Raw genomic sequence first — 26,106 nt, 5'->3', positions numbered from 1 at the left:
TGGAAACACAGGAACATATTTCTTTAATAAAGTATTTTACATAATTTATTATTAACATCTGAACTATCAATTTATAAAATGTTGTTTAGGTACACTTTAGGATTGTTTACTAAACTTGTTTAATAACTTCATAACTCAGAAGGATTAAGGAGGGAAGAAAATAACAATACTTCATAATATATCACAAAAGAAACATGCAACTTTAAGACTAATGAGGAGCATAAGACAAAATCATGTGCAATTGAATTCTTTCAAAATATTAGGATTCATTTCCGAATGCCTGAAATTAATTGTACAACATGGGTTTTGAAACACAACAAGTGTTATCTTTTTTTTAGCAGTTCCCTCATTCACTTCACATATTGATCTTTCCACACTGTTATGTGGAAAACTGATGTAGTGGCAAAAAAACCAAATTTTATCTGAGTTAAAATAAATTGAGTTTGACCTGTAACATGTAGTGGGAAGAACATTTTAAATCTGTATTTTGCAGCAGAAACACAAAGATAGAACACAGAATGTCTGGGAATATAATAGAAGCCTTATACCAATATATATTTTGATGTAAATAGTAATAACTGCTAATGAGCTTGATTTAGATGTCCGATATAAAGGTAATTGATATACTGTGGGTAGTCATTGTTTTCCTCTCTGTCATTGGGTAGAGAATATTCAGCATCTGAATGTCCAGCAGATAAAGGCATAGAAAATGGTTCGTGGTCTGTACTGGTCCAATAAAAGCTATATGAGAATTGAGAAGAGACAATTGAGAAGTCATTATAAGTCAAAAAACTTGTAATACACATACTGAAAATTATTATAACAGAATCAGAACCATATATACAGAACCAAGTCTACTGGATTTATGGGATTAAAATTGGTACTATTAGATACTTGAAGTGGGACTGGGCAGTGACCATAATAATAATAATAATAATAATAATAATAATAATAATAATAATTCTTTATTTATATAGCGCACACAGATTACGAAGCACTGCACAAAGCATGTCAAATTGGTCTATATGTAGGTTAAAGAAAATGATTGTAGATATATGTATATACTGTATATACTTAGCAGCCAGACAAATGTAGTTTTGGAGTAGCACTGTGAATCAATAGGATCAAAGTCGTAATATGGTGCACAGCTAAGGTTGGACAGGATACCCAGTCCATAGAAGACACTAAGAAAATCCAAAGAAGTGGCACTCCTGAAGATGGGGCCACTTTCTTGGATTTTCTTTTTTTGTGTATAAAGATATATACAAATATAAAAAGCAAAACAAAAACCAAAACAGTAGCACGCTAAGGAATATCGAATGTACTCGAGTGCAAGCCGACCTGAGTATAAGCCGAGGTACCTAATTTTAACACCAAATACAGGGAAAACCTATTGACTCGAGTAAAAGCCGAATGTGGGAAATGCATTGGTCACAGGCTCCCAGTATATAGTCAGCAAGCCCCCCTATAGTATATAGCCAGCCAGCCCCCTGTAGTATATAGCTATCCCCCTGTAGTATATAGCTAGTCATCCACCTTGTAGTATATAGCTAGCCCCCTATAGTATATAGCCAGCCCCCTTTAGTATATAGCCAACCACCCAGCACCCTTTAGTATATAGCCAGCCATCCCCCTTCAGTATATAGCCAGCCATCCCCCTTTAGTATATTGCCAGCCCCCTTTAGGATACAGCAAGCCATCCCCCTTTACCATATAGCCAGCCCCCTGTAGTATATAGCCAGCCCACTTTAGTATGTAGCCAGCCCCCGTGTAGTATATAAGAAGTCCCATGTAGTATATAGCTAGCCAGTCCCCAGTTTGCCCAGCACAAAAAAAAATAAACTAAGTACTCACTTTTTTGAAACCCCGGGCAGGTCCCCTTCTTTCTTCAGTTCCAGGTCAGCGCCGGGTCTGTGCACAAGGCCCAGCCGGCGCATATTATGGTGTCAGCAGGTGAGGTTTTTTCTTGACTCGAGTATAAGCCCAGTTTGAGATTTTCAGCACATTTTTTGTGCTGAAAAACTCGTATTATACTCCAGTATATATATGGTATATATATCTACACACACACACATATATATGTATATCAAAACAAAATTCCAGAGTAGCGCTGTATATAGAATGTGGCTGCAAGGCCAACAGAGTCTGGAAAAAAAACTTCATATAATATACAGTATCCAAGAAAAAGGCCAAAAGTAAAAAATTAAGTGGATTTGTTCATACTACACCGAAACATTACAGCCTCTACTGAAGCTATGTGTATATATATATATATATATATATATGTGTGTGTATATATATATATATATATATATATATATATATATATATATATGTGTGTATACATACATATAGTAAAATATGTAATTGATTTACAGGCAGTCCTTGACGGACACCCGAACCCTAGTTACAGACAGATCTCTCTGCCCACTATAACCCAGGGACTGCCTGTACTGCTGATTTAGCAATTTCTCCACCTCCAAATAAAGAAGAGATGTATAATTTTTAAGTGGGTACACTTAAAGATTGAGAGACTGTTGAATGTGTATGGTTTTTAAATAATTAATTAGCATTTTAATACATGAAATAAGTATTTGATCACCTACCAACCAGCAAGAAATCTGGCTCTCTTAGACCTGCTATTTTTTCTTTAAGAAGCTCCTCCTACTTTGTACTCATTACCTGTTTTAATTGCACCTTGATACCTGTATAAAAGGCACCTGTATACACAATTAATCACACTCCAACCTCTCCACCATGATCAAGCCCAAAGAGCTTTCTAAGGACACCAGGCACAAACTTGTAGACCTGCACAAGTGTCACGGGTGGCCTGCGACCTGAGACATAGGTCTCCCGTGCCCCCCGTGTGCCCCCTAGAGCGCGCGCGCAAGATTTAAAATGCCAGCTCGCCGTTAATTGGCGCTGGCCTTACCCAGAATTCTATTTAACTCAGCCTCTCCCCACACACCCTGCCGGATCTTTGTGCCTCATTGCCTTAGAGAAAGCTTATTCCTGATGATCTGTCCGATTATTCTGATTTCCCGTTGTGACCTTGATTCCATTCCTGACCTCGCTTCTGTGCTGCTCGTCCTGACCTTCTGCTACGTCCCTGACTCTGATCCTGTGCTGCCTGTCTTGACGTGCTGCCTGTCTTGACCTCCTCCCTGTCCCCGACCACGCTTTCCCCTCACAATTCTGTATTTTGCCTTGTCTGCCACTGCGGACAAAGTTGCACCTGTGGAACAACCTGGTGGGCAAGTAAAACCTGCTTTACGGCGGGCTCTGGTGAAAACTTAGACTTAGACTCCGGTCCCAGGTGTTGGCTTACATCATCATACGTGGTGGTCCAGAGGATCCACTACCACTGATCCTGACAACAAGACTAGGACAATAGGACAAGAGTCAAGCAGCTTGGTGAGACGGCAAAAACTGGTGGTAAAATTATAAGAAAATGGAATCAACGCAAGCTGACTGTCATACTTTCTGAGAAAAGTCAGGAATCAGCCCATAACAACACTGGAGGACCTTGTCAATGACCTTGACCTGAAGTCTTAAGGATTAAAGTAAATAACACACTATACTGTCATGGATTAAAAGTTCTTCATTTAGGCCAAGAAAACCACCCCAATTGTGAAGCATGAGAGTGGAAACATCATACTTTGGGGGTGGAAGATGTATGGAGCCAAGTATTAGGAGATACAACAGCCTTTTTTCATCAGAAAGAGTATTAAAGAGGGATTATGGCTTCCCCCTCTCTTATCCCCAAAATAGCCACCTATTGGATGTCACCCTCATCGTTATATATGTATTTTCTGCTCATGCAGATTCATAGAACCCTCTAAAGATGCAAAATATCTTATACCTTGAGCTCCACCGGGGCATCTGTTGAATGTCAATATACCTGGCTCTCATCTAGATGTACAGAGCCCACTGTAATCTGCTTTGTTTCTATTGTTCTTCATTTTTGAAAATAAATAAAAAGAGAATTGGAAAAAGATGGATCATGGCTGGGTCTTCCAGCATGACAACTAGGGCCACTGACAAGTGGCTCTATAAGAAGTGCCCAAGCCAGTCTCCTCATCTGAAACAAATTGGGAGAGAGTAATAACACTACAGTATATTGCCCAGCAACAGCCCCAAAACCTGAAAGATCTGGAGAAATCTGTGTGGAGTAGTGGGCTGCCCCAGGGCATGAATAAATAACATTACGGTGGAGCCTGGTGGTGCTCTATAGAGCACCACAGGCTAATTTGAATATTTTATTAACTTATTTTTCCCAAAAATGCGACCAAAGTTACAGGAAATTAAGCTTGGTATATGTGGGGATGGGATGGGGAGGTAAGTATTAATCATCTACCAACAGGTAATATGATGATAGATGTCATTTAAATATACTCAGGATAACAAAAAAACACATTCTCTAATTCAATGTAATTAACAAAAACACAGCATTTCATATATACGATTCCAACCTGTCTCTATCAGTCCTGATGTTTACAATTTTGATAGTCCCTGGATCCAACCGTACAACAACTATGGTCAGACAATTGCCTCTAGATCAGTGGTTCTCAACTTTTCTAACGCTGTGACCCCGCAATACAGTTCCTCATGTTGCGGTGACCCCAAACCACAAGAATATAACTACTATAATACTGCCCCTATGTAGAAGAATATAACTACTATAATACTGCTCCTATGTACAAGAATATAACTACTATAATACTGCCCCTATGTACAGGAATATAACTGCTATAATACTGCCCCTATGTAGAAGAATATAACTACTATACTACTGCCTCCTATGTAAAACAATAAAACAATATAATTACTATAACACACCTCCCCCCCAGGTCTTGTCTTCCTCCTCACCTCACTCAGGTAGCTCCCCCAAGTCTACTACCCCCTCCTCACACAGAACCCCCCCCCCAGGTATTGCCTCCCTCCTTAAAGGACACCTGTCATCAGGTCTCTGCCACTTGTCCTGTCACTACTACCTGTTGGAGCAGCTCACAAGGATCCATCCCAGCCTTTATCTAGTTATTTCATACATTATTCATTGTAAAATCATCTATTCTTTATCATGTAAATGAGGCTGGTCACATGGTCAGAGGCAGTGATGTCACCCCTGTTTCCCCTCCCCCTGCTCAAGTCTGTGTGTAATGTATAGTAAAGCATGGCTAGTGTGTGTGCTGCATCTGCTGACATGCTGCATCCTCCTAATATACAGGTGAGAGACACAGACATCAGCTACACATGAATCTGACATGTTCTGCTGTAACATGGCTGCCTGGAGCTGCTGTATCTCTCCTAAACACACACATGCACACACAGGCTGCAGGGGGCGTGGCCACCAGCACCAGGAAGCACATCATTATACAGCCTCACATCATTATACAGGCTGTCAGTCATGCACTGGGGGTGTGTCTGTGCCTCCCACTCATGAATAGAGTGGACAGCTTGAATATGCTAATGCTTCATTGGACATTTCACAGGTCATTTGCATACAGCTTTAGGACCTCATTGCTTAGGTTTATAGTCATGTAGAGGGACAATGAAGGGATAAGGGCAATGCTCTCTAATGGCAGTTTATGAAAATATATTTAGTTTAGGGGGGTTATTTTGCATGACGGGTTCTCTTTATACAGAATCCCAACTGATGGTCTTGTCCCCCCTCCCCCCTCCATAACACAAAATTGCCCCCAAATCTGCCCCTCCTTTAACAAACAAACAAACGCTTCCAAAATCTGCCCCCCCCCCCCCACACACAACAAAGAATCCTCTCCCCACATCTTACCCAGGATCACAGGTCCTTTAGCCGGCTGGCTGTAGGAGCTGTATTTCTGTATAGAAAAACAGCTGCTATAGCGACCACTGCAGCGAGACCTTTTCAAGGTCCCGCAGCATCTAGTGCGTGCATAATTCACACTTGTTATAAAATAATGTACACGTGAAAAAATCATGGCTCCGATAGCTTTAGGCGACTGCTGTGTTTTGGTCGTTTGACCCCTGCCAGGGTTGCGACTCACAGGTTGTGAACCGTTGCTCTGGATTATCTTGCATTGCAGTAGAGTGGGGATGGGTAGAAGGTAGACAGCACACTACAGACAGAGGCACTTAATGGTTCAGCCAAGCTTCTATCAGGGTGGAGAGAACAAAGCAGCAGCTGCTCTACAAACAAGATATGCTCTGGATCCCATGGGAGGGGGTAACATAGCAGTTCTGACTGTGTTTTATTGATGAGATGAATAAGCAGAGCTGAGTGTGTTATTGTGTCTTATGTCAATCTCATGGTACTGTTCTGTCTCATCTCTCTTTTTCTATGTGTCAGCTACTAATAGGAGATCAATGAAAGTGCAACACCCCTGGCAATGTATAGGCAGAGGAGTCATTGCGAATAAGCCCCTTTGTCTGTGTGTCCCCAGTAGGTGAGCCTGTACAACTCACTTCAAGGTCATATAGTTAGAGAGAGGTAATTAGCAGCGGTAGATTCTGCCTGGACAGGTAAGGGTTAATCTGTATTTGATATTGTTATTATCCAATGATGTTCCACCTTTGTAACTGGATTGTGATTGGAGAGTGAGACCACCTGACCAGAGTGTAACAAAACCTCTGGACAGGAAATGACAAGTATCTCTTAAGGCCCAGCTTCTGACTGAGGAGCGCCTCTTTCCAGCCACCTCTCACTAGAGAGGTCTTGAGTTCCATAAACTTTTTAGAGCACAAGCTCTTGGAACCAAGCTTTCCTAGAAAGCACATCCATTAGACCACTAAGTGACCAGAGACAGTGGGGCAAATTTACTTACCCGGTCCATTCGCGTTCCAGCGGCGGCTTCTCCGCTCTGGATTCGGGTCCGGCCGGGATTTAATAAGGTAGTTCTTCCGCCGTCCACCAGGTGGCGCTGCTGCGCTGAAAGTAAACTCATCGCGCCGGAATGCACCGAGCTGGACCAGGTGAAGGTAAGCGGTCCTTATGCGACACATTTTCGGTTTTTAAATGCGGCGGTTTTTCCGAATACGTCGGGTTTTCGTTCGGCCACGCCCCCCGATTTCCGTCGCGCGCATGCCAGCGCCGATGCGCCACAATCCGATCGCGTGCGCCAAAATCCCGGGGCAATTTAAGTACAAGCGGCGCAAAACGGAAATATTCGGGTAACACGTCGGGAAAACGCGAATCGGGCCCTTAATAAATGACCCCCAGTGTGTGGTGTACATCTCTAGTGCCCACACACACAGGACACCCAGGATTAAAGCTGCAGCTTCCAGCATTGGACACAGTTACATCCCAGTCTGCATCTACAACCAGACTGGTGAAGAAACTCCTAAGGGTTCACTCTCCATGACCATTCTTCAGTAATCCGAACTATCTAACAATCCGGCCTCTGTACAGAATTGTTTGGTGCGTTGCCTGCTGTTGGTTCAAATAAAGAACTGTAAGTTATTTTTGCACAACGTTGCCTCCGTCTGGTCCCTGCTACGGCTGTCACCATCAAGGGCGCCCCCATCTATCATCCAGGGACTTATACTACAGACACTAAAGGGTTGCCCCAGGGAGATTCAGTACATCAGCCTCTCCCTCTCTACAATTTCTTGCACGCACCACCTACTGCCAGGCTGTAGGACAGCCCTCTGGTCCCCATACCAAGCACTGTAACACTAGTGTGCCTAGGCCGCAACCGCCAGCCACTCCGGTATTCTGGGCACCGGCTGCCTCCAGGCCCCAAGAAAAGGCTAGGCCCAGGTGGGGGATGTTGCAAAAGTGTAGATAAACTCTGTACAATAATATTGGAGTTTTGGAAGCTAAAACTTCAATAAAACAGCAGTAAAGTTGCAAAGTAAGGGGTAAAAAATGGTCCACAAGGGTTATACCTGAAAATGTATTTTAAAAAATGTAAGTTAATAAATCATGAATCATGAAATCATATCCCCAAGATATCAAGATATCTAAATAATTGTCCCATATGGAGGACTCCATAACGATAAAAATTTTACAGATGTCTTTGACACCATTTTACATAATTTTGCTACCTATAAATTTGAATACAAAGTGATCAAGAGATCATACAGTTCTCAAAACTGTATCAATGAAAATTTCAGCTCATCATAAAAAATAATTAAATCTTACACATCTCCATGCAACAAAGTATAATAAAGTTATGGGTGCAGAAATATGTTGTATATATGTATTTGTATATATGTACTGTATATATTGTATATTTATATTTAAATCAGTTTATCAATTTTCAAACAAGGATAACAAGGCAAACTTTCAGTAATACATGTTTAACACAACATATAAGAAATGCAGGTATACATCAAAAGAGAGAAAAAATTGACAGTTGCCCGGCCTTTTCTGACACCTGTCAGTAAGGAGGTACATGCTTCTTATGGATCCAATAAATCTATCCTTCTAATGAAGATTGTTGCATACACGATGCTCATGAGGATTTATCCATCTCGGGATCTCTGAATGGATCTGTGATATATTTTTCATGGGTGAATCCTTGCCGCCTCCCGTATGTACTAAAATTGGTAACAACCATGAGGGGGCTTTTTCAAGACAGTACCGTCTGACCCTATTATTCTATTTGGAGTAATTCCTATTGCTAGCCTTGTGTATTTGACTATAGCTCTGATGTGGCCTCTGGGCAGGTGTATATGGTGACAGACAAACAAATACATTCATTCCATTAACGAAGGATGAGACAAAGACAGAGGGGTGTGGGGTCCAAGAAGGGGGATAAGGTTCTCGGTAGAGTAGTGCGTAGTCTGGTAAGATATAGGGACGTACAGGGGCAAATTTATTTACCCTGTCCATTCGCGATCCAGCGGCGCGTTCTCTGCGGTGGATTCGGGTCCGGACGGGATTTATTAAGGCAGTTCCTGCGCTGAAGTTCCCCGGAACGCACTGGAACACACCGAGCCGGGCTGAGTGAAGGTAAGTGCAAGCTACGCGACACATTTTTTTTAAAAATGCGGTGGTTTTTCTGAATCCGTCGGGTTTTCGTTTGGCCACGCCCCCCCCCGATTTCCGTTGCATGCATGCCAGCGCCGATGCGCCACAATCCGATCGCGTGCGCCAAAATCCCGGGGCAATTCAGGGGAAAGCGTCGCAAATCTGAAATATTCGGGTAACACATCGGGAAAACGCGAATCGGGCCCTTAGTAAATGACCCCCACAGTGTTGTGTTTACAGGCTTGTCTGAGGTTTTGGGCTTAGGATGTCCTTGAATCTTTGGGTTTCTCTGAATGCAATCCAAGGTTGCCATAATTTTAAGAATTTCTCTCCCATGCCCGATGTGTCTGCAATGGATTCCTCCATGCGATGTATATATATCATTTCCTGTGCCCATTCGGAGATTGTGGGAGGTGTATTGGTTCGCCATTTCCTGAGTATTACCGACCTTGCAGCAATAGGTGAAAATCTCAGGAGATTCCGTTTTTGACTTCCAATAGACTGGGTAGTATTGATAGTAGAGCTATCTCGGGTGTTTTGGGGGCTGACTGCCCTGTGAATTCGGACGTGATATCAAACACCTGGTTCCAGAAATGCGAAATTTCGTTGCACGTCCACCAGATGTGTAACATAGTTCCCTTGTGTCTACCACATCTCCGGCATGTGTCCTGGAGTGCAGGATAAATGGAGTGTAAGAGGGTTGGGACCCTATACCATCTAGTGAGGATTTTGTAGTTTCGTTCCTGACATGAGCTGGCTGCCGAGAGCTTGTGAGTAAACAGAAATGCCTTATCCCAGTCTTCTGCAGACAGTGGGATGTTAAGGTCCCTCTCCCAGCCCGCCACATATGGCAAGGGAGTGGTGTCCGATTCCTTCAGGAGGAGGTGATATATTTGAGAGTTGCAGTGTTCCGGAGGAATGTCTAACCTAAAAAGGGCTTCAAATGGGGTAAGTTGTTTGTTGAAAGACGCCCCTGGTCCCGGGCGCTTCAGAAATGACTCCAGTTGAGTCAACTCTAACCACGATAAGTTAGAAGAGGTTGCCAGTCCCACTAATTCTTGGTGTGATGGAATCGGGGCCTCTCCCAGAATGTCATGCATTCGAAGGTCTTCGTGACTATACGGACCTAGAAAGACTGTCCTGGAGAATGCCGGCGGGAAGTTGGGATTACGGAATAGAGGCATGAGTGGACTTAATGGTCGAGACAGAATTTTGTTCTGGGTGAGGGCCCTCCAGAATTTCAGTGTTGATGCCAAGAACAGTGTCTGGGGCTCTATATCTACACGTTGGGAAGGTACCCACGGTATCACCTTGATGGGGATCGGGGAACTATACTATTCCAAACGGACCCATTGTTTAGTGGACAGGTGGTAGTGCCAATCCAGTAGATGAACTAGAACGGCAGCCTGGTGATAGAGCTTGAAGTCTGGTACCCCCCCTCCCCCAGCTGATTTTGGTCTAATCAGGAACCGCCATCCGATCCACGGGAGGGTTGAGCCCCATATGAATCGGAGGAGCGCTGACCGGATTGATTGGAAGAATGAGGAGGGGGGCATAATTGGGAATCAGTGAAAAATATAGAGAAAGCGGGCAGGATGTCCATTTTTATGACGTTGATTCGCCCAAACCAGGATAACTGTTTCCTATTGTATCCTTCCAAGTCTTTTAATGTACGCTCCAGCAATGGTAGGTAGTTGTATGTGTATAGCTTGGAGAGGTCTACTGGTACCTGAATCCCCAGATATTTAATGGACTGCATCCGCCAGCAAAAAGGGTAGTGGTCCCTGACGGACTGTGGTTCAGTATGGGGTAGAGATATGTTGAGCATCTCTGACTTAGAGTAGTTAATCTTGAAATTGCTCAATTGGCCATATCTCTCGAGTTCCTTCAATAAGGAGGGGAGTGTAATCCTGGGTTGAGAAACATAGAGCAAGAGAGCGCCATTTTGTATTGACGCTGATCCACTTGTATGCCATGTATGTTTGGGTTATTTCTGATGGCCGTAGCCAGATGTTCCATCACTATCACGTATAAAAGGGGTGAGAGGGGGCATCCTTGGCATGTTCCATTCCTAATGTGGATTGGTTTAGAGAAGAACCCATTAGCCCTGACTCTAGCAGTGGGCTGGTTGTATAAGGCCATGACCCTCCCCAAAAACTTCGGGCCCAGCCCCAGGTGTGTAAGGGCGGACAACATAAACCCCTAGTTTACCCTATCAAAGGCCTTTTCTGCATCAATCGTTAGAAGGCAGGAGGGGACAGACCTCTTCTGAGCGTGTTGCATGAGAGTAAACGTCTTGATCAAGTTATCCCTAGCCTCTCTTCCCCTCACAAAGCCCACCTGGTCCGAGTTTGGGTATTTTTGGGAGGAGAGGGGCCAGGCGGTCTGCCAGGACCTTAGAGTATAATTTCAGGTCTACATTCCATAGTGATATCGGTCTGTAGCTCGCCGGTGCTAAGGGGTCCGTGTCCTGCTTCAACAGTACACTAATGTTAGCCTCCAAGGATTGGGGGTGAAAGGCCGAATGCTGGGATATGGTGTTGAACATGTGTGTCATGAATGGGGACAATGTTTCCCTGAATGCCTTATAGAAGGCAGGGGAGAATCCATCTGGCCCTGGGCTTTTCCCTACCGGTGTGATTTTGATAGCATCGGTCACCTCTTCTTCACTGAAATCTTTTTCTAGCACCTCTATTTCCTCTGTTTCTAAGGAGGGCAGTACCGTCTCTTTTATGTATTCTTGTATTTTTGTGGTCATGGGTGACCGATTTAGGTCTGTAGACTGACCCTTGATATTATACAGTTGGGTGTAGTACGAGCCGAACTCTGAACTGATCTCGGCTGGGTTGTGTGTGACCTCACCCCTAACGGTCCTAATACGAGGTATATGTGTTGCTCCCGATCTAGGGTGTAGAAGTCTAGAGAGCTGGCGTCCACATTTATTTGCGTGTTCTTAAAGGCGGCCCTTAAATTGAAGACGTTGGGACAGCGTTTTACGGTCTAGTAGGACCCTTATCTCATCTCTAATTATCATAAGCTTGGCGAGGTCTTCTGGGGACCGTTTTGCCTTGTGACGCTGCTCGATTGTGTGTAGTCGCTGTAGTAGGGAGGTGAGTTTAAATGCATTTTCTTTCTTTAATCTAACTCCATGCTCAGTAAATCGACTACGTAACTCACACTTGAGGGCTTCCCACTTCATCGGTAGGTCCTCTGGGCGGTGGTCCTGCATGCGGGAGTGACATTCTATAGTACTTTCGATTTCCTGTGCGCAAAGGGCGTCTTTGAGCAGGTAATCGTTAAGGCGCCATGACCATGGACGCTTGTCAACAGTCGGTATGGTTATTGTCAAGTATATTGGGGCATGGTCCGTCAGAACGATATTGCCTATAGTTGCTGTTGGTTCCCACATCAGGGCACTGTGTTGGATAAAAAGCATGTCTATACGGCTGTATGAGTCATGAGCTGGGGAATAGTAGGTGAAATCTCTATCCTGTCTATCTACCAACTGTAGGCCATGTAGGTCTTTTTTGATCAAGCTCATCTGTCGTAGGGGAGTGTGGGTTTTTCCTGATGAAGTATCAAGATTAGTGTCGATTGGGAAATGAAAGTCCCCACCCAATATCAATAACCCCTCGGTGAATCCTGCTAGATCTTGGAGAATTCTCCTACAGGCTGGGATTGGGGAGCGATTGGGCAAGTACAGATTTGCCAAGGTAAAGATCTGGCCATAAATTTGTATTTTAATGAAAGCATCTACCTGCCTCGTCTAGCAATTGGTCCAGAAGCACATGCGGGATGGAGCGGTGAACAGCAATGGAGACTCCCTTAGAGCGTGACTCTGGGTTAGTGCTGTGGAACCAGGTGTTAAAATATCAGTCTTTGACTTCTGGGAAGTGTCTGGTTTTGAAGTGGGTCTCCTGTAAATACAAGATTTTCACACCCTGTCTATACATTCCATATAATATCTGTGATCTTTTCTGAGGAGTGTTTAGGCATTCAAGGATCCAATCTTTAAAGTTGCCATGAGGCGACAACTACTCGACCGATAGCTGGAGGTAAAGGTTATCTGATATAAGGAACTGAAGCAAGGGATGGAGCCCTGGAGAGTAGCGCTTTGACTTTAGCCCTGGTGTAGGGACCCTTTGAGGTGTATGGGTCTTGGGTATGAGAGGGTAACAGGAAGGTGAGGGTTAGACGCAGACAGACACTCACACTCGCTAACAGGTAACCTGAATAAAAGATAAACAAACTATAAGAGGAAAAAAGGAAAAGAAAAAAAAAGATATACAGGTAAAAGGCTAAATATATTCCAATAGTCCCTCTACAAAGGTAGGGATATGTAAACTGCGTGTGCAGACTAGCTGAACACGCTATCCTGGGTGGAGAGAAGCCTAACCTGTAAGCGAGCCCACGTCCAAGGCTCCCGTGCTTTGTGCTCCATAATTGATATTATCATCAACATGTGTAACCCAGCTAACTAACAAATGATGCATTATTAAGAATACTTTGCAAAAGAGAAACATATATAATATGAAGGACCAAGTATTAGCTTGCCACAGTCCCTATATATAAAAAGGATACTCTCGAGGAAGTATGTGGAATCTGAGGACGTGCAGGCTTTCAGTTCCAGTCCTATGGGTCATTTGGGCGCCTCCGTTGTTGATATGGGCCCCTAGGGCCATTTCCCGCCCCACATCTGGGTGCACGTTGAGGGAGCGGACGTGGCTCCTGTCCCATAGGGGTTGGGAGCGATGGCCAGTCCGGAAAGTCCATAGCCGGCAGGTTGAGGGTTTCTGCCACTAATGGCACATCTCCTGGATGACGAATCCTGTGAGTGCGGCCACCATGGCGGATTTGGAGCCTAAATGGGAAGTCCCAGGTGTACGTTATGTTGCGCTGTCGCAGGATTTCCAACAAGGGCCTGAGGGCCTTTCTTTTAAGAAGTGTCAGCCTGGAGAGATCTGGTAGCCGCAGAACCGCAGTCCCTTGGTATGTGATTCGGTTTAAGGATCTTGCTTTATTCATTACGGCTTCCTTTATTTGGTACCTGTGCACCCTGCAGATTATGTCCCTGGGAGGATCACGTGAAGATGGACAGGCCTGCAACGCCTGGTGGGCCCTATCCAGTTCCAAGGGGGTGTCCTCTGGTACCTCTAGCACTGTGTTAAAGATAATGCGGAGAGTTTCATGTAGATTTGCTGATTCTACTGTTTCTGTTGTTCCTCCTCCCTCTGTTTTCGGAGTCATCAATCTGGTCTGAGAAATATTGCAGTTGGTAGGCGTGAGTCACTACAGCTGCTGTATGCAAGTATGTCAGGTTTTGTATGGTTGCCTGTGCCTCCTCGTTCACCGTCACTCTGGCCTGGAGCTGATGAACTTCCTCTCTGAGAGTGGCTACTTCAGAGCCGTATGATTGTTCAAGGCGGGACACATAGCACTCCATATCTTCCTTCGTGGGTATTGCCTTCAGATGGCATTTGAAGTTATGTAGTTCTGCCAGACCTTCTAGAACTTGTGCTAGCATCGTAGCTTGCTGTGTATCATATGATGGAGACATGAAAGCTGGTGAGCTCGATGATGACCCCATAGGGCTGGAGATATACAGATGAGGGGTAGCTATAGGATCCGGTGACTGCGTTGCCACGAATATTCGTGGGGATATCGTGGGTGAGAGTAGAGTGTGCGTCTGTGCCCCATTGTCCCACGTTGTCAGTTGAAGTGGAGGTGTCAGGGGCGGTGGATCTGGTGACCCCGGTTGTCCCGTCAGTTGTGAGGCCACGGCGTGCTGTGGTGCATTCTGGGAGTCACCTGCCTTATTGTGGCATACAGCTAGAGCGTTTTCCCATGGGTCAGGTGGTGATTTAGTGAGCAGGTGAGGTAGCGGCGCTCCCTTGTTGTCTGTTGTGCGCCCATGCATCCCAATTACTGGCAGGCTGTAACCCCTGGGTATGTGGGGGAGGAAGTGGAGCCTCCGGGGAGGCTGCCCGGTGTACATCAGCCTGTACTACCTGGCACTGTCTGTGCGGTGTCTGCAGGGCCAGGTCCTCCTACTCCCGATCCTTCTCAGCAACAGGGCTGACTTGCGGGAACGCCGCGTGTTTCTGCCGGGAGGAGGGTGGAGAAGACCGGCCCGCGGTCACTCCATCCCCCGTGTCCCTGTGCTCCTCCGGCCACACATTAGCCAATCCCCCGCTCACCTGGGGATGTATGGGCGGCTGTTTGCCACGGGTTTCTCCAATGGCATCTACTGTCTGGTCTCCGCTGGCGCCGGGCGATTCACCTCCAGCCGACACGCTGACAGAGTGTGTCGCGGCGGCTATGTCTGTGTTGCTCACGTGTGCCGTTGCGCCTCTCGTTCCCGACCGCTGGCTTCTCCCCGGCTTCTCCTTCCCCGCTGATTTCAGCGGCTCCGTGTCTCTCCTAGGAACGGGTGACCCGCGGTGAGTCTGCTGCGTGGGGTTTTTCGGGGTCCCGTTTACTGGACCGCGGAATGGGATGGTCGCCGCCATGATGGTGTCGGCAGGCCTCGTGGTGGTAGGCTGGCAGGGCGACAGGAATCGGCCTATACCTCTGGTTGTTGCCCGTGGCTGATGTGTCGGGAGGTTCGGGGGGTCCCTCTTCTTCTTAGGGCCCATTTGGCTTTGGGTTATAAAGCTGGGGTACACTGTTTGGCACGGGAAAACCTGTGGGCACTCAGGAGCTACTGCAAAACTGGTCCACTCGCCTGCATAGTCAGGCCACTCTCTATATTGTATAGTTATATCCAACGGCTATTTAGGCCAGAAACTCTGCTGCTGATGTTTCTGTATACAGGCGGTCCGCTACTTAAGAACCCCCGACTTACAGACAACCCCTAGTTACAAACGGACCTCTAGATGTTGGTAATTCACTGTACTTTAGCCCTAGGCTACAATAATCAGCTGTAGGAGTTATAAAATGTGTTTGCAAATTAGCTATATTGTTAATTCTGGTTCTTATGACAACCCAAAATTTTTGAAATCCAATTGTCACAGAGACCAACAAAAATTGTGTCTGGGGTTACAATTATAAACTATACAGTTTCGACTTATACAAATTCAACTTAAGAGCAAACCTATGGGCTCTATCTTGTACGTAACTCGGGGACTGCCAGTATTACTATTTTTAAAACTACTGACTATTGAAAACTGTCTTAGTAAATGATAACACATGATTTTTCGAAAATATTCTGTCAGGTTATCAAAGTAACGTTAAAAGATTTTTTACCTCTCGTTCCTTTTCCACCAGATGACGATAGATCCCAGTAGCAGTAGTTTGAAGGAGATAAGGCTGCATCCAATCACAACCAACATCAAAGGGATTTCTTTTTCAGTTTGTGATCTTTTAAATAATAAAACACATATGATTAAACCAACTTTTTGTAATATTATAGAAATATTAAACACTCTAAAAATACAGCAAGCCATCTTACCCAGAAATGATGTGCTGTGCATTATCAAGTTCTGAAATGTTTACATTCATTTGATCTTCAAGAATTTGTACTCGAATCCTTTGCAGAGTATTAACATCACCAAATTTCACTGTCCTGCATTGGTAAACACCGGCATCAGATTTTTGTAGGTTTGTGATATTGATTGTAAGAATGCCTTTATGGTAGTTGTCGGAGATATCAATGCTCATGTTTGTTCTTTTGAAGTTCGACCAATAGGGATGAACACTAACAAGAAGCTGACAAAATCCAACATCATCTTCTTTACACCACACCTTCTTCTTCCACCGATCTGTCTGTTTCTGATATGGACAAATTATATTAAGCGTTTCACCTGGTTGTCCAGAATACACAGTAATGTCCTTTGCCAGACACATGCCTGATATACCTGATAAAAGATGGAAACTCTCAATCAAGCCTCTTGGAAATTGCCAAAATACCATTATTTTGGAAAAAAGGTCCAGAACATTAATTTAACCTGTACCTGTACATACAATATGTCATAATATTGAATGGACTTGAGATAATGATCTCATTAACTGATGATTTTTTTCTTTTATACAAAGAATAATAATTAAGTATTAACAATAAAAGCTCTCAAAACAGATGACAACATGTTATAGACTTCCGATCTGATACTGATGGCTAATCTTGCAGATCGGTCATCATCAGTAACACTGTATAAACAATGTATATCACTAACTTTAGTATCTGATAATAGGATTCCTACTGATTAATCTACAACCAAAAACATTTTACAAACAATTATTCAAATTAAAAGTCAAATTATTAATCTACTGTTATTTAAAGGTAAATTCTTACCTATTAAAACTGCAGTAAGGATTTGCAAGACGTATCTGTCCATTCCAGCAACAAGCAGAGAGACAAATCCAGAAGATCCTCTTTTCTTTAAAGCTTTAGACAAGGACTATTCATGCAGGCTTTGTACTGATTGTTGTGCAATGAAGGTATTTTTTGCTGAATACTTATATGCTAAAACCATGTGGTATGATAAAGCATTATTCCAATGTGCGACAAGAACATGTGGCAATTTCCTGACTCCTATTTTCATGAAATTTACTGAGGCAAATTCAATAATACTGGAGTTTTAGTCCTAAAATCCCCCCCAACCCCTCAGCGGCTGTCCAGCACCCATATCTACTATTAGTAAACAGGTCACACCTGTTTACACCAGTTCTGATCTGGCAGAGATTTTGGCTCTAGTACTATAGTAAATCATGCCCTTGTCTGAACACCGACCATTGGGTCCGATCATCTCTATCCCCAATCTAACTCTCCCTTAAAATAATAGCACTTTTTGGTGTTTGAGTGGACGGCCACAGCTTTATTAAACATTTCTTACTTGAAAACATAGCGTGTCAGCCAATATCAGTATTTTTAACCTGGTATACCCCATACACTGGTTAGCAATAGGCATGTGCAACTATTTTAGGTGTATTACCATTTGAAACAAATTTATGAATCATAGGTGGGAGTGGCTGGAAGAGGATGTGAGCGAGAGAATCTGTGCACAAGTTCTGTCCAGACTGCAGCATGTCATAGCGATATGCTAACCCAGTGATTTTCAACCTGTGCGCCGCGGCACACTAGTGGCTCTTAATTAGTAAAGGGAGGCAGCTAGGGGCTCTTAATTAGTAAAGGGAGGCCGCTAGGGTCTTTCAATTAGTAAAGGGAGGCCGCTAGGGTCTTTTAATTAGTAAAGGGAGGCCCTTTAGAGTCTTTTAATTAGTAAAGGGAGGCCGCTAGAGGTTTTTTATTAGTAAAGGGAGGCCTTTTATGACTGTTTTAGTGTCATTTTGTGCTATTTTGGCTGGTGGTGTGCCCCAGGATTTTCTAAGTATAAAAAGTGTGCCGCGGCTCAAAAAAGGTTGAAAATCACTGTGCTAACCTACAGTAGCTGAAGGCTTGTTCTTGAGGTGACTTTGGCCGGGAGACCTCCTGTGTGCCTTCCCAACTAAAAAAAGACTTGGAAAGCCAGATCGGAAAGTTGTAAGAAAGACATGTGCAACACCCTCGCCGATGCAATGGCGAAGGAGTGTTTTCGAATACGTCCCACCTGCATGTACCCACATCACACTACATGGTCCTGATAGCAGTGGTGAATCCTGCCTGGCAAGGCAGAAGTTAATCTGTGTATGATGCTAGGTCCTGCGATCATCATCATGCGCTCCACAGCACCCCCAGCTACAGAAGGTCAGCCAGAGAAGTGCCTGTCTCCTTCCTTTGCTGAGATGCCTGCCGCCGCAGGTAACCTCCCTGCTGTTCCAGCTCCAGCTTCTGGGTGTTCCATGTCAGCAGTTCCAGTTTCTACCACCAGATGTCTTCAGGTCACAGATCTCAACACTGCTTTCTTCATCCAGGTGATGTCCATGCTGCAGTTCCTGCTCCTATGCCTGCAGCCACTGCTCTTGAGCAGCAAGATTAACCCCTGAAGGGCTGTAGCCCACTTCAGGTACTGTGAATATTGTACATATGTATATTTATTACTGCTATCCCATTTGGGCTGAGCGCCCGCTCACCCTTATTTATCTCAGTCAAGAGACATACCTTGAACTGATTATTGTCCTGTGCTATGATAGCACCCCTTCTTCTGCCACAGCAGAGATTCCTACCAAAGGACTCTGTCCCTCTACACATAGAGGAGACCCTTTGCATCTCAGTGCACTTTTCCCCACCTCAAGGGCTGTACCCAGAAGATGGACTTTGCTATTAAAGACCTTCTGTGAGACTTTTGCCAGATACTACCAGGAAAGGTTGCCATGTAATTTATTATTATTTTGCACTTAATGCCTTTCCTTTTAGGTACGGACATTATGCTTGCACTTTTATGCCTTTTCCTTTTCAGGTAAAGAGACATTTATTCTGCTACCCTGAGTAGCCTACCTCTGTAACGTTTATAACGTTCAAGATGTGCACCCATTGGGCTCCTAAGCCAATGTGAATTTACCAAAATGTTTGCACACTGTCAATTTATGCCAGTAGTTTACATTAACCCTTTCATAGGCTTTACAGGTTGTAGTGTGGCTGTGTCGGACCGTCTTTTTGTAAAACACTGACCGCTACCTTATCCCTCAAACCGAGGTTTGCACGTGGGGGTAGTCCGTAAACTGCGGGTCCTTCGGGGACCGGGGGTGTTACAGAGTTAGCACCTGGATGCCGCTCATACTATGGGTAAGGATGTCAGTCAGGAGGTACTCGTGTCGCATATGCTAACGCAATGCAGATATACACACTATATAATTGCCGCCAGGGAAGAAGTGTTGATAACAAATATACAGGCCTTGGTGCAAGGAGTGGATTACAGTACATGACACCACACCTTTCCTACTGTACAGTTCAGTTTAATGGCGTCAGCGACCAACTGTCAAGCACTTACATATTTTTGTCTTAGTCCGACACCAACCCAGGTGCCTGTCTCCAGGACCATGGGCGGTTTGTCCCTACACCTCACATAGCCTGCACTTCCCAGAAGTGCCCTTATCCACCTCTGCCCCCTCAAGCCATCTGTAGTCGAGCCGAGGGCGGCTCTTTCAATTGCCCCCGGGGTATGCAACACCCTCGCCGATGCAATGGTGAAGGAGTGTTTGCGAATACGTCCCACCTGCATGTACCCACATCACACTACATGGTCCTGATAGGACATAGGGGATATTGCAGTGGTGAATCCTGCCTGGCAAGGCAGAAGTTAATCTGTGTATGATGTAAAATCTATCATCCAATGTCTTTTGTTACATCCTGTCCTCTGTAAGCTGAGATGTGATTGGAGGAGCAGCCACCACCTGACCAAGGGGAAGTAATAAAACCCCCTGGCCAGGAATGTTCTAGGTCTCAGATCTCAGAGCAGTCTCTCTCAGGAGAGAGATCAGATCAGTTTAGTCTGAGCTCAGCTCAGATCAGGAAGACTTATAGCTCAGTGAGTGAGTGAGTAATCTCTGTCTAGCCCATACCAGAGCAGGAAGAGCCTAGCCCCTGCCTCTGAAGAGTGGAGCAAGAAGACTAGAGTTAGTATAGTGAGGAAAGGGGTATCATCTTACCTTTAAAGGTGATACCTGAAGCCCTACAGGACAAGCTGAAGCTTCCTACCAGGACACAGCTGCCTCCCAGCCTGCCCTCTACATCCAGGCTGGTGAACTATCTCCTGAGGCTCCCTCCAAAAGCATCTCAGCACTCCATCTACCTGTTAAAGGCACGTTGCTGCGGTTCCTGCCGGTTCAAATAAAGAACTGTAAGTTGTTTTCTTCAACTTCTGTCTCCGTCTGGTCCCTGCTAATACGGCTGCCTTCATCACCGGCACCCTGTCCATCACACAGAGACTCACACTCGGGACATTAAGGGGTTGCCCCAGGGAGATCCGCTATAGCAGCCTCTCTCTCATCATTTCTTGCCAACACCACCCTGCTGGAGACCTGCCAGGCTGTAGGACAGCCCTCCGGTTCCCCCGTACCAAGCACCGTGACAATAGCGTGCTTAGGCCGCAACCGCCAGCCACTCAGGTACTGCGGGCCCCGGCTGACTCCAGGCCTCACCTCAAGGGCTAGGCCCCGGTGGGGGATGTTGCACATGATACAGACCTGCAGGAGATGAGTGGCTTTATGCACTATTCAGTCTCAGTTCGATAAACAGTCGCGTGTCCAGGCTAATTTAACTACTCAGACTCAAACACACATGGACATTATCAGAGAGAATATTTTCCATCTTGATAACCTCAAAAATCCAGGTCATCAAAATAATATAAGAATTTGTGTGCTCTCAGAAACTATCCATCATGACTGTCTCATGGAAGTAGTTTTCTATTATAGAACGTTAACAATATGCTGGTTGTACTTCGATGAACTGACCATATCTTCGCAGCCTTTGACCGACCGGAATTTTTCCAAGCCTGAGCTTCTATTTTTCTTTGCAGCGATAGGGAATTACATTATTTCATTTTATTCATTTATTCTCTCTCACTTATTGTGTACCCCTTTTGTCATTTCTCACACCCATCACCCCATCACCACACATGTATTTACACTCCCACATATCTACTTTGATTCCTAATTTTCATTTTTTATTTTTATTTTAAATTTTTTCCACCTTTACAATCTGCAACTCATTTTGCAGTGATTTTCATGTTATATTTTTTGATTTCCCTTATTATTTTTCAACACCATCCTGTTTCGCCACCACCTGACTTACGTCCATTTACGTCCTTTTGGCATTCTTTTTGCCCACTTACACTCTCATTCTGCATCACATGTCCAGCCTCACCCACACTTTTATTAACAACAGGCCTTAATTGTCCCTTCATCACTATTGTTCCCTGGCTCTCACTGCAGACACCTTTCATTCCCATCACCTATTCATTGTATTTCAGCTGTTTGCCATTACTCCCTTAAAGGAAACCTACCACTTCTGATGGTAGGTATGAGATGTAAACACCGGGCACCAGCTCAGGGTGAGCTGGTGCCGGAGCTTATCTTAGCGAGTGTTTTAAACCGCTATATTGCGGTTTAAACACATTTTGATTTACCTCTCCGAGGTAGCTTCGGCGCTGCGCGCGGCCGTGCGCGCGCGCGCCTCCATACGGAGTGCCGGAGGCGTCACGCGCGCATGGCGGCGCGTAGCGCCGAAGCTACCTCGGAGAGGTAAATCAAAATGAAGTGGTAGGTTTCCTTTAATGTTGTCCCATGTCAAGATGGCATTCCGCCATGCCTTTTAATGTTTTTTACTGTACCTCCCTATGCTGCCCCATTCCAAAGTGGCGTCTGGACATGTTGGTAGAGTGTGCGCATGCGCGCTGGCCACTGTGCGCGTGCATGTTCGGGGGCTGGCCATTGCATTGTCCGGATCACATGGTTGCTCCGGATGATGCTCTTGTCCCGCCCTCTGCCCGCCCGCCCGCACAAGCCGCTGATCATGCGCCGCAGCATTCCTCTCCTCTTGTCCATGAGATGCAGGTGTGTATTCTTTCATCCATTGGTCAGCTCATAGCTTATAATCCTCCACCACCTGATTTAGCACCACCCCTTGACAAAGTCCTCTCTGGAGGAAACACGTGTCGGGGAGGTGCTGGGCAGCGTCTCGCCCCCTGTGCCGTACTACAACCTGCTATTAGGTATACTCTGTCACTTTACTCTGTACGTGCATTGTGTGTGTTTAACTTATTGATATATTTACTTAACAATGTTTGCCTCACTATGTATTGCACCTCTTGGCTATGCACTATGCACTTTATAAATGTTGTCTACTATATAGCCTCATATATGTACTTGCTGCCCGGCACCTACATGTTTAATGCCCAGCAACCACCTATTTTGCTTACATGTTCTATTTTTAAGTGTACTCAATAAATTTTGACTTTTTAGCATCATATGCTCTTTTTTCCTCTTTTTAGTAGTGCTTGGCTCTTCCAAGCCAGGAGATAAAAGATATGGGATTTAGGGATAGGGAGATAAGGAATTATACATACATATATTTGTCAGCAGGCCATGTTTGTAGAGTTGGGGTAATTCTAGAAATTCAATATGGAAAAAATATTATTACTGAACTAGGTCCATTGTATATTTTGCATATGTTTCTAAAATTAATATATGGAGAGAAGGTAAACTGATCCTGGATCTGAACCACACTTAGTTTGGGGGTCAAACTACACTCACCGGCCACTTTATTAGGTACACCTGTCCAACTGCTCGTTAACACTTAATTTCTAATCAGCCAATCACATGGCGGCAACTCAGTGCATTTAGGCATGTAGACATGGTCAAGACAATCTCCTGCAGTTCAAACCGAGCATCAGTATGGGGAAGAAAGGTGATTTGAGTGCCTTTGAACGTGGCATGGTTGTTGGTGCCAGAAGGGCTGCTCTGAGTATTTCAGAAACTGCTGATCTACTGGGATTTTCACGCACAACCATCTCTAGGGTTTACAGAGAATGGTCCGAAAAAGAAAAAACATCCAGTGAGCGGCAGTTCTGTGGGTGGAAATGCCTTGTTGATGCCAGAGGTCAGACGAGAATGGGCAGACTGGTTCGAGCTGATAGAAAGGCAACAGTGACTAAAATCGCCACCCGTTACAAGCAAGGTAGGCAGAAGAGCATCTCTGAACGCACAGTACGTCGAACTTTGAGGCAGATGGGCTATAGCAGCAGAAGACCACACCGGGTGCCACTCCTTTCAGCTAAGAACAGGAAACTGAGGCTACAATTGGACAGTAGAAGATTGGAAAAACGTTGCCTGGTCTGATGAGTCTCGATTTCTGCTGCGACATTCGGCTGGTAGGGTCAGAATTTGGCGTCAACAACATGAAAGCATGGATCCATCCTGCCTTGTATCAAAGGTTCAGGCTGGTGGTGGTGGTGTCATGGTGTGGGGAATATTTTCTTGGCACTCTTTGGGCCCCTTGGTACCAATTGAGCATCGTTGCAACGCCACAGCCTACCTGATTATTGTTGCTGACCATGTCCATCCCTTTATGACCACAATGTACCCATTGTGTTGCATAAACTATGCAACAATAATAAATATATAGATAGATTGTCCAAATTGGACCTCTAATAATATGGTTGCAAAACTTTCTAAATAAGGTGCCACAAGGAGACCATGCAATGGGTATTGTAGCATGGTATGTGTTACCCAATGCCGTCCAGAGAACGAGTTGAAGTCCAACACCTATCGCCTACTACGTAGGCTTCATCAGGGGTGATAGTATGGCAGGCGATCGTACCTTAAGACATGTGGCGGCCTCGGGACATTATGACATGCTACTGGCAACGTGCATTCCTTTCTGGAAATGCCGGAAGTGCCGGGGCGGGTCAAAGTCCAGGATTACTTTCGTGCGTGTCACAGGAACAGGACTGGGTGGAGTATGAATTCCACCATATCAAACACATGAGTGATCTGAAGAAATATCCTTTGCAGGCAACAGGTAATAAAAGAAAGTGTATACAGTATATTATTTGACAAATAAATAAATAAATATAAAAGATTATAGCAGCTCCCATAAAAAATGCATATGTTATTGTGTTGTACCAAAGTTCATCACGCAAAAAATTTATTTTTGTGTTTGTTTACTATATAAATGTACATATTACATACACTTAGACTGACTTTCTAATCAGACAAGTCAACAAGATTAGTTGTGCAAAGAAGCATAAAAAAGACAAAGACAATGGTATAAAGGTCTGCCGTGTATGCGGATACCAAAAAGTGTATAAATCATGTGAACTTGATTGATTGTGCAGAGAAGCAAAAACCAGAAACAATAATACAAAGGTCCGCCTTATAACCGGACATAAAGAAGTGTATCGATAATGAATGCAATGCCACTGATAGCCACAAAGAAATAAAGCGAACAAATCAGTGGACTTTAAAAGACTCGAAATCGGCGAACACACACAGATCCAACCAAAAGTCATGTAGATAATAATCAACAGTAGGTCATTTGCATGAGGGTGAATGAAGCGACCAAATATATGCATTTTTATGGCGAAAGCACAAAGAGTCGGCAAAGCACATATAGAGCTATCCAAAATATAGTGACAAAAATTATGCAGCAAAGTCATTAAAATAATAATGAATAGTATTAAATTTTACAGCGGTAACACCAATAAAATAAAAAATACAAAATACATGTATAAGAAGCCCTTTCGCAAAAGTAGACTGTATACTACAAAAGATTATATAATACTAGTGATTAATGTGATGTATATTTGAGATGTCAAAACTACAGTAAATGACTGAGAGCAAAACCAAAAATATCCCTTAAAGAGAAAAATGACCATGCTGATTCCATAAGATTCATCACTTCACAGACATTGGTATAGCAAAGAAACATATACATATTTTTCAGGCTATAAGGTGCACCGGATTATAAGGCGCACCATTAATAAATGTCTGCTAAACCGTCTAGGTTCAGATATAAGGCGCACCGGATTATAAGGCGCACCTGATTATAAGGATGAATGACCAGCAGGTAAGAGACCTGTGCACTGTTCAAGGCAGCTTTTGTTTGTAAGTACTATTCATATATAAGGCGCACTGGACTATAAGGCGCACCTTTGATTTCTGAGAAAATCTAAGGATATTTTGTGTGCCTTATAGTCTGAAAAATACGGTAATCAAAACACATACTGTTCCTAATGTCACTGTTATAGAATGTGCTGAGGTAATGCCACATGTATCGGAAGGGCACAGATTCACCTGCCTACTGGAGAGTAAATTTTGATACAGAATTACACAATATAAAAAACAAAGCAAGAAAAATAATGTATAGTATATTACCAATAGAGATCAATACTTTAAAACTGAGCAATTAGTCAGCAGGAGTAACAGGAATGGGAAGCTTCATTGTGGTCTTAGATATGTCTGATAAGGTGCACTAGGAGTGCGGTAAGGGACTAATTGTGTGTCCCATAACAATTATACATAATCCAACAAGGTAGAAGAAATGATGAGTCTTGAGGCTTACGGAGTGAGTCATCATATTCCAAGATACATAATATAGGAGTACTCGTCCAAGTATCTAAGAGAGGAAGATGAGCCACACACTTGGGCAAAGGCTGACTGTAAGAAAAAATCATGGTTATCAGTAAAATAATAGGGACTATCAAAAAGACAACTAAGAAACAAAAAAAAAAATGATTTGCAAATTATCAAATTATCTTCTGTCTTTTTATCTGATCTTG

General features: G+C 44.2%; 1 protein-coding gene across 3 annotated transcripts; it reads right to left on the bottom strand.

The window, feature by feature from the left end:
- On the bottom strand, positions 1 to 24,206 carry LOC140118913 (triggering receptor expressed on myeloid cells 2-like). Of its 3 annotated transcripts, none has more exons than XM_072137364.1 (4): positions 24,147 to 24,206; positions 16,404 to 16,809; positions 16,199 to 16,312; positions 1 to 741 (listed from the first exon to the last, which is right to left on the bottom strand). In XM_072137364.1, exons 2-4 carry the CDS (start codon positions 16,796 to 16,798, stop codon positions 582 to 584), a joined length of 669 nt encoding a protein of 222 aa, XP_071993465.1. In that variant the 5' UTR covers positions 16,799 to 16,809; positions 24,147 to 24,206; the 3' UTR covers positions 1 to 581. The 3 variants fall into 3 exon arrangements, with proteins under 3 accessions (XP_071993465.1, XP_071993463.1, XP_071993464.1); XM_072137362.1 differs by lacking the exon at positions 24,147 to 24,206 and adding an exon at positions 17,244 to 18,313; XM_072137363.1 differs by lacking the exons at positions 1 to 741; positions 24,147 to 24,206 and adding exons at positions 12,532 to 12,870; positions 17,244 to 20,500.
- Positions 24,207 to 26,106: the final 1,900 nt, after the last annotated feature.

This window comes from Engystomops pustulosus, chromosome 2 (genome assembly GCF_040894005.1).
Source record: "Engystomops pustulosus chromosome 2, aEngPut4.maternal, whole genome shotgun sequence".
Lineage (NCBI taxonomy): Eukaryota > Metazoa > Chordata > Amphibia > Anura > Leptodactylidae > Engystomops > Engystomops pustulosus.
This window is presented reverse-complemented; position numbering and strand designations above follow the sequence as displayed.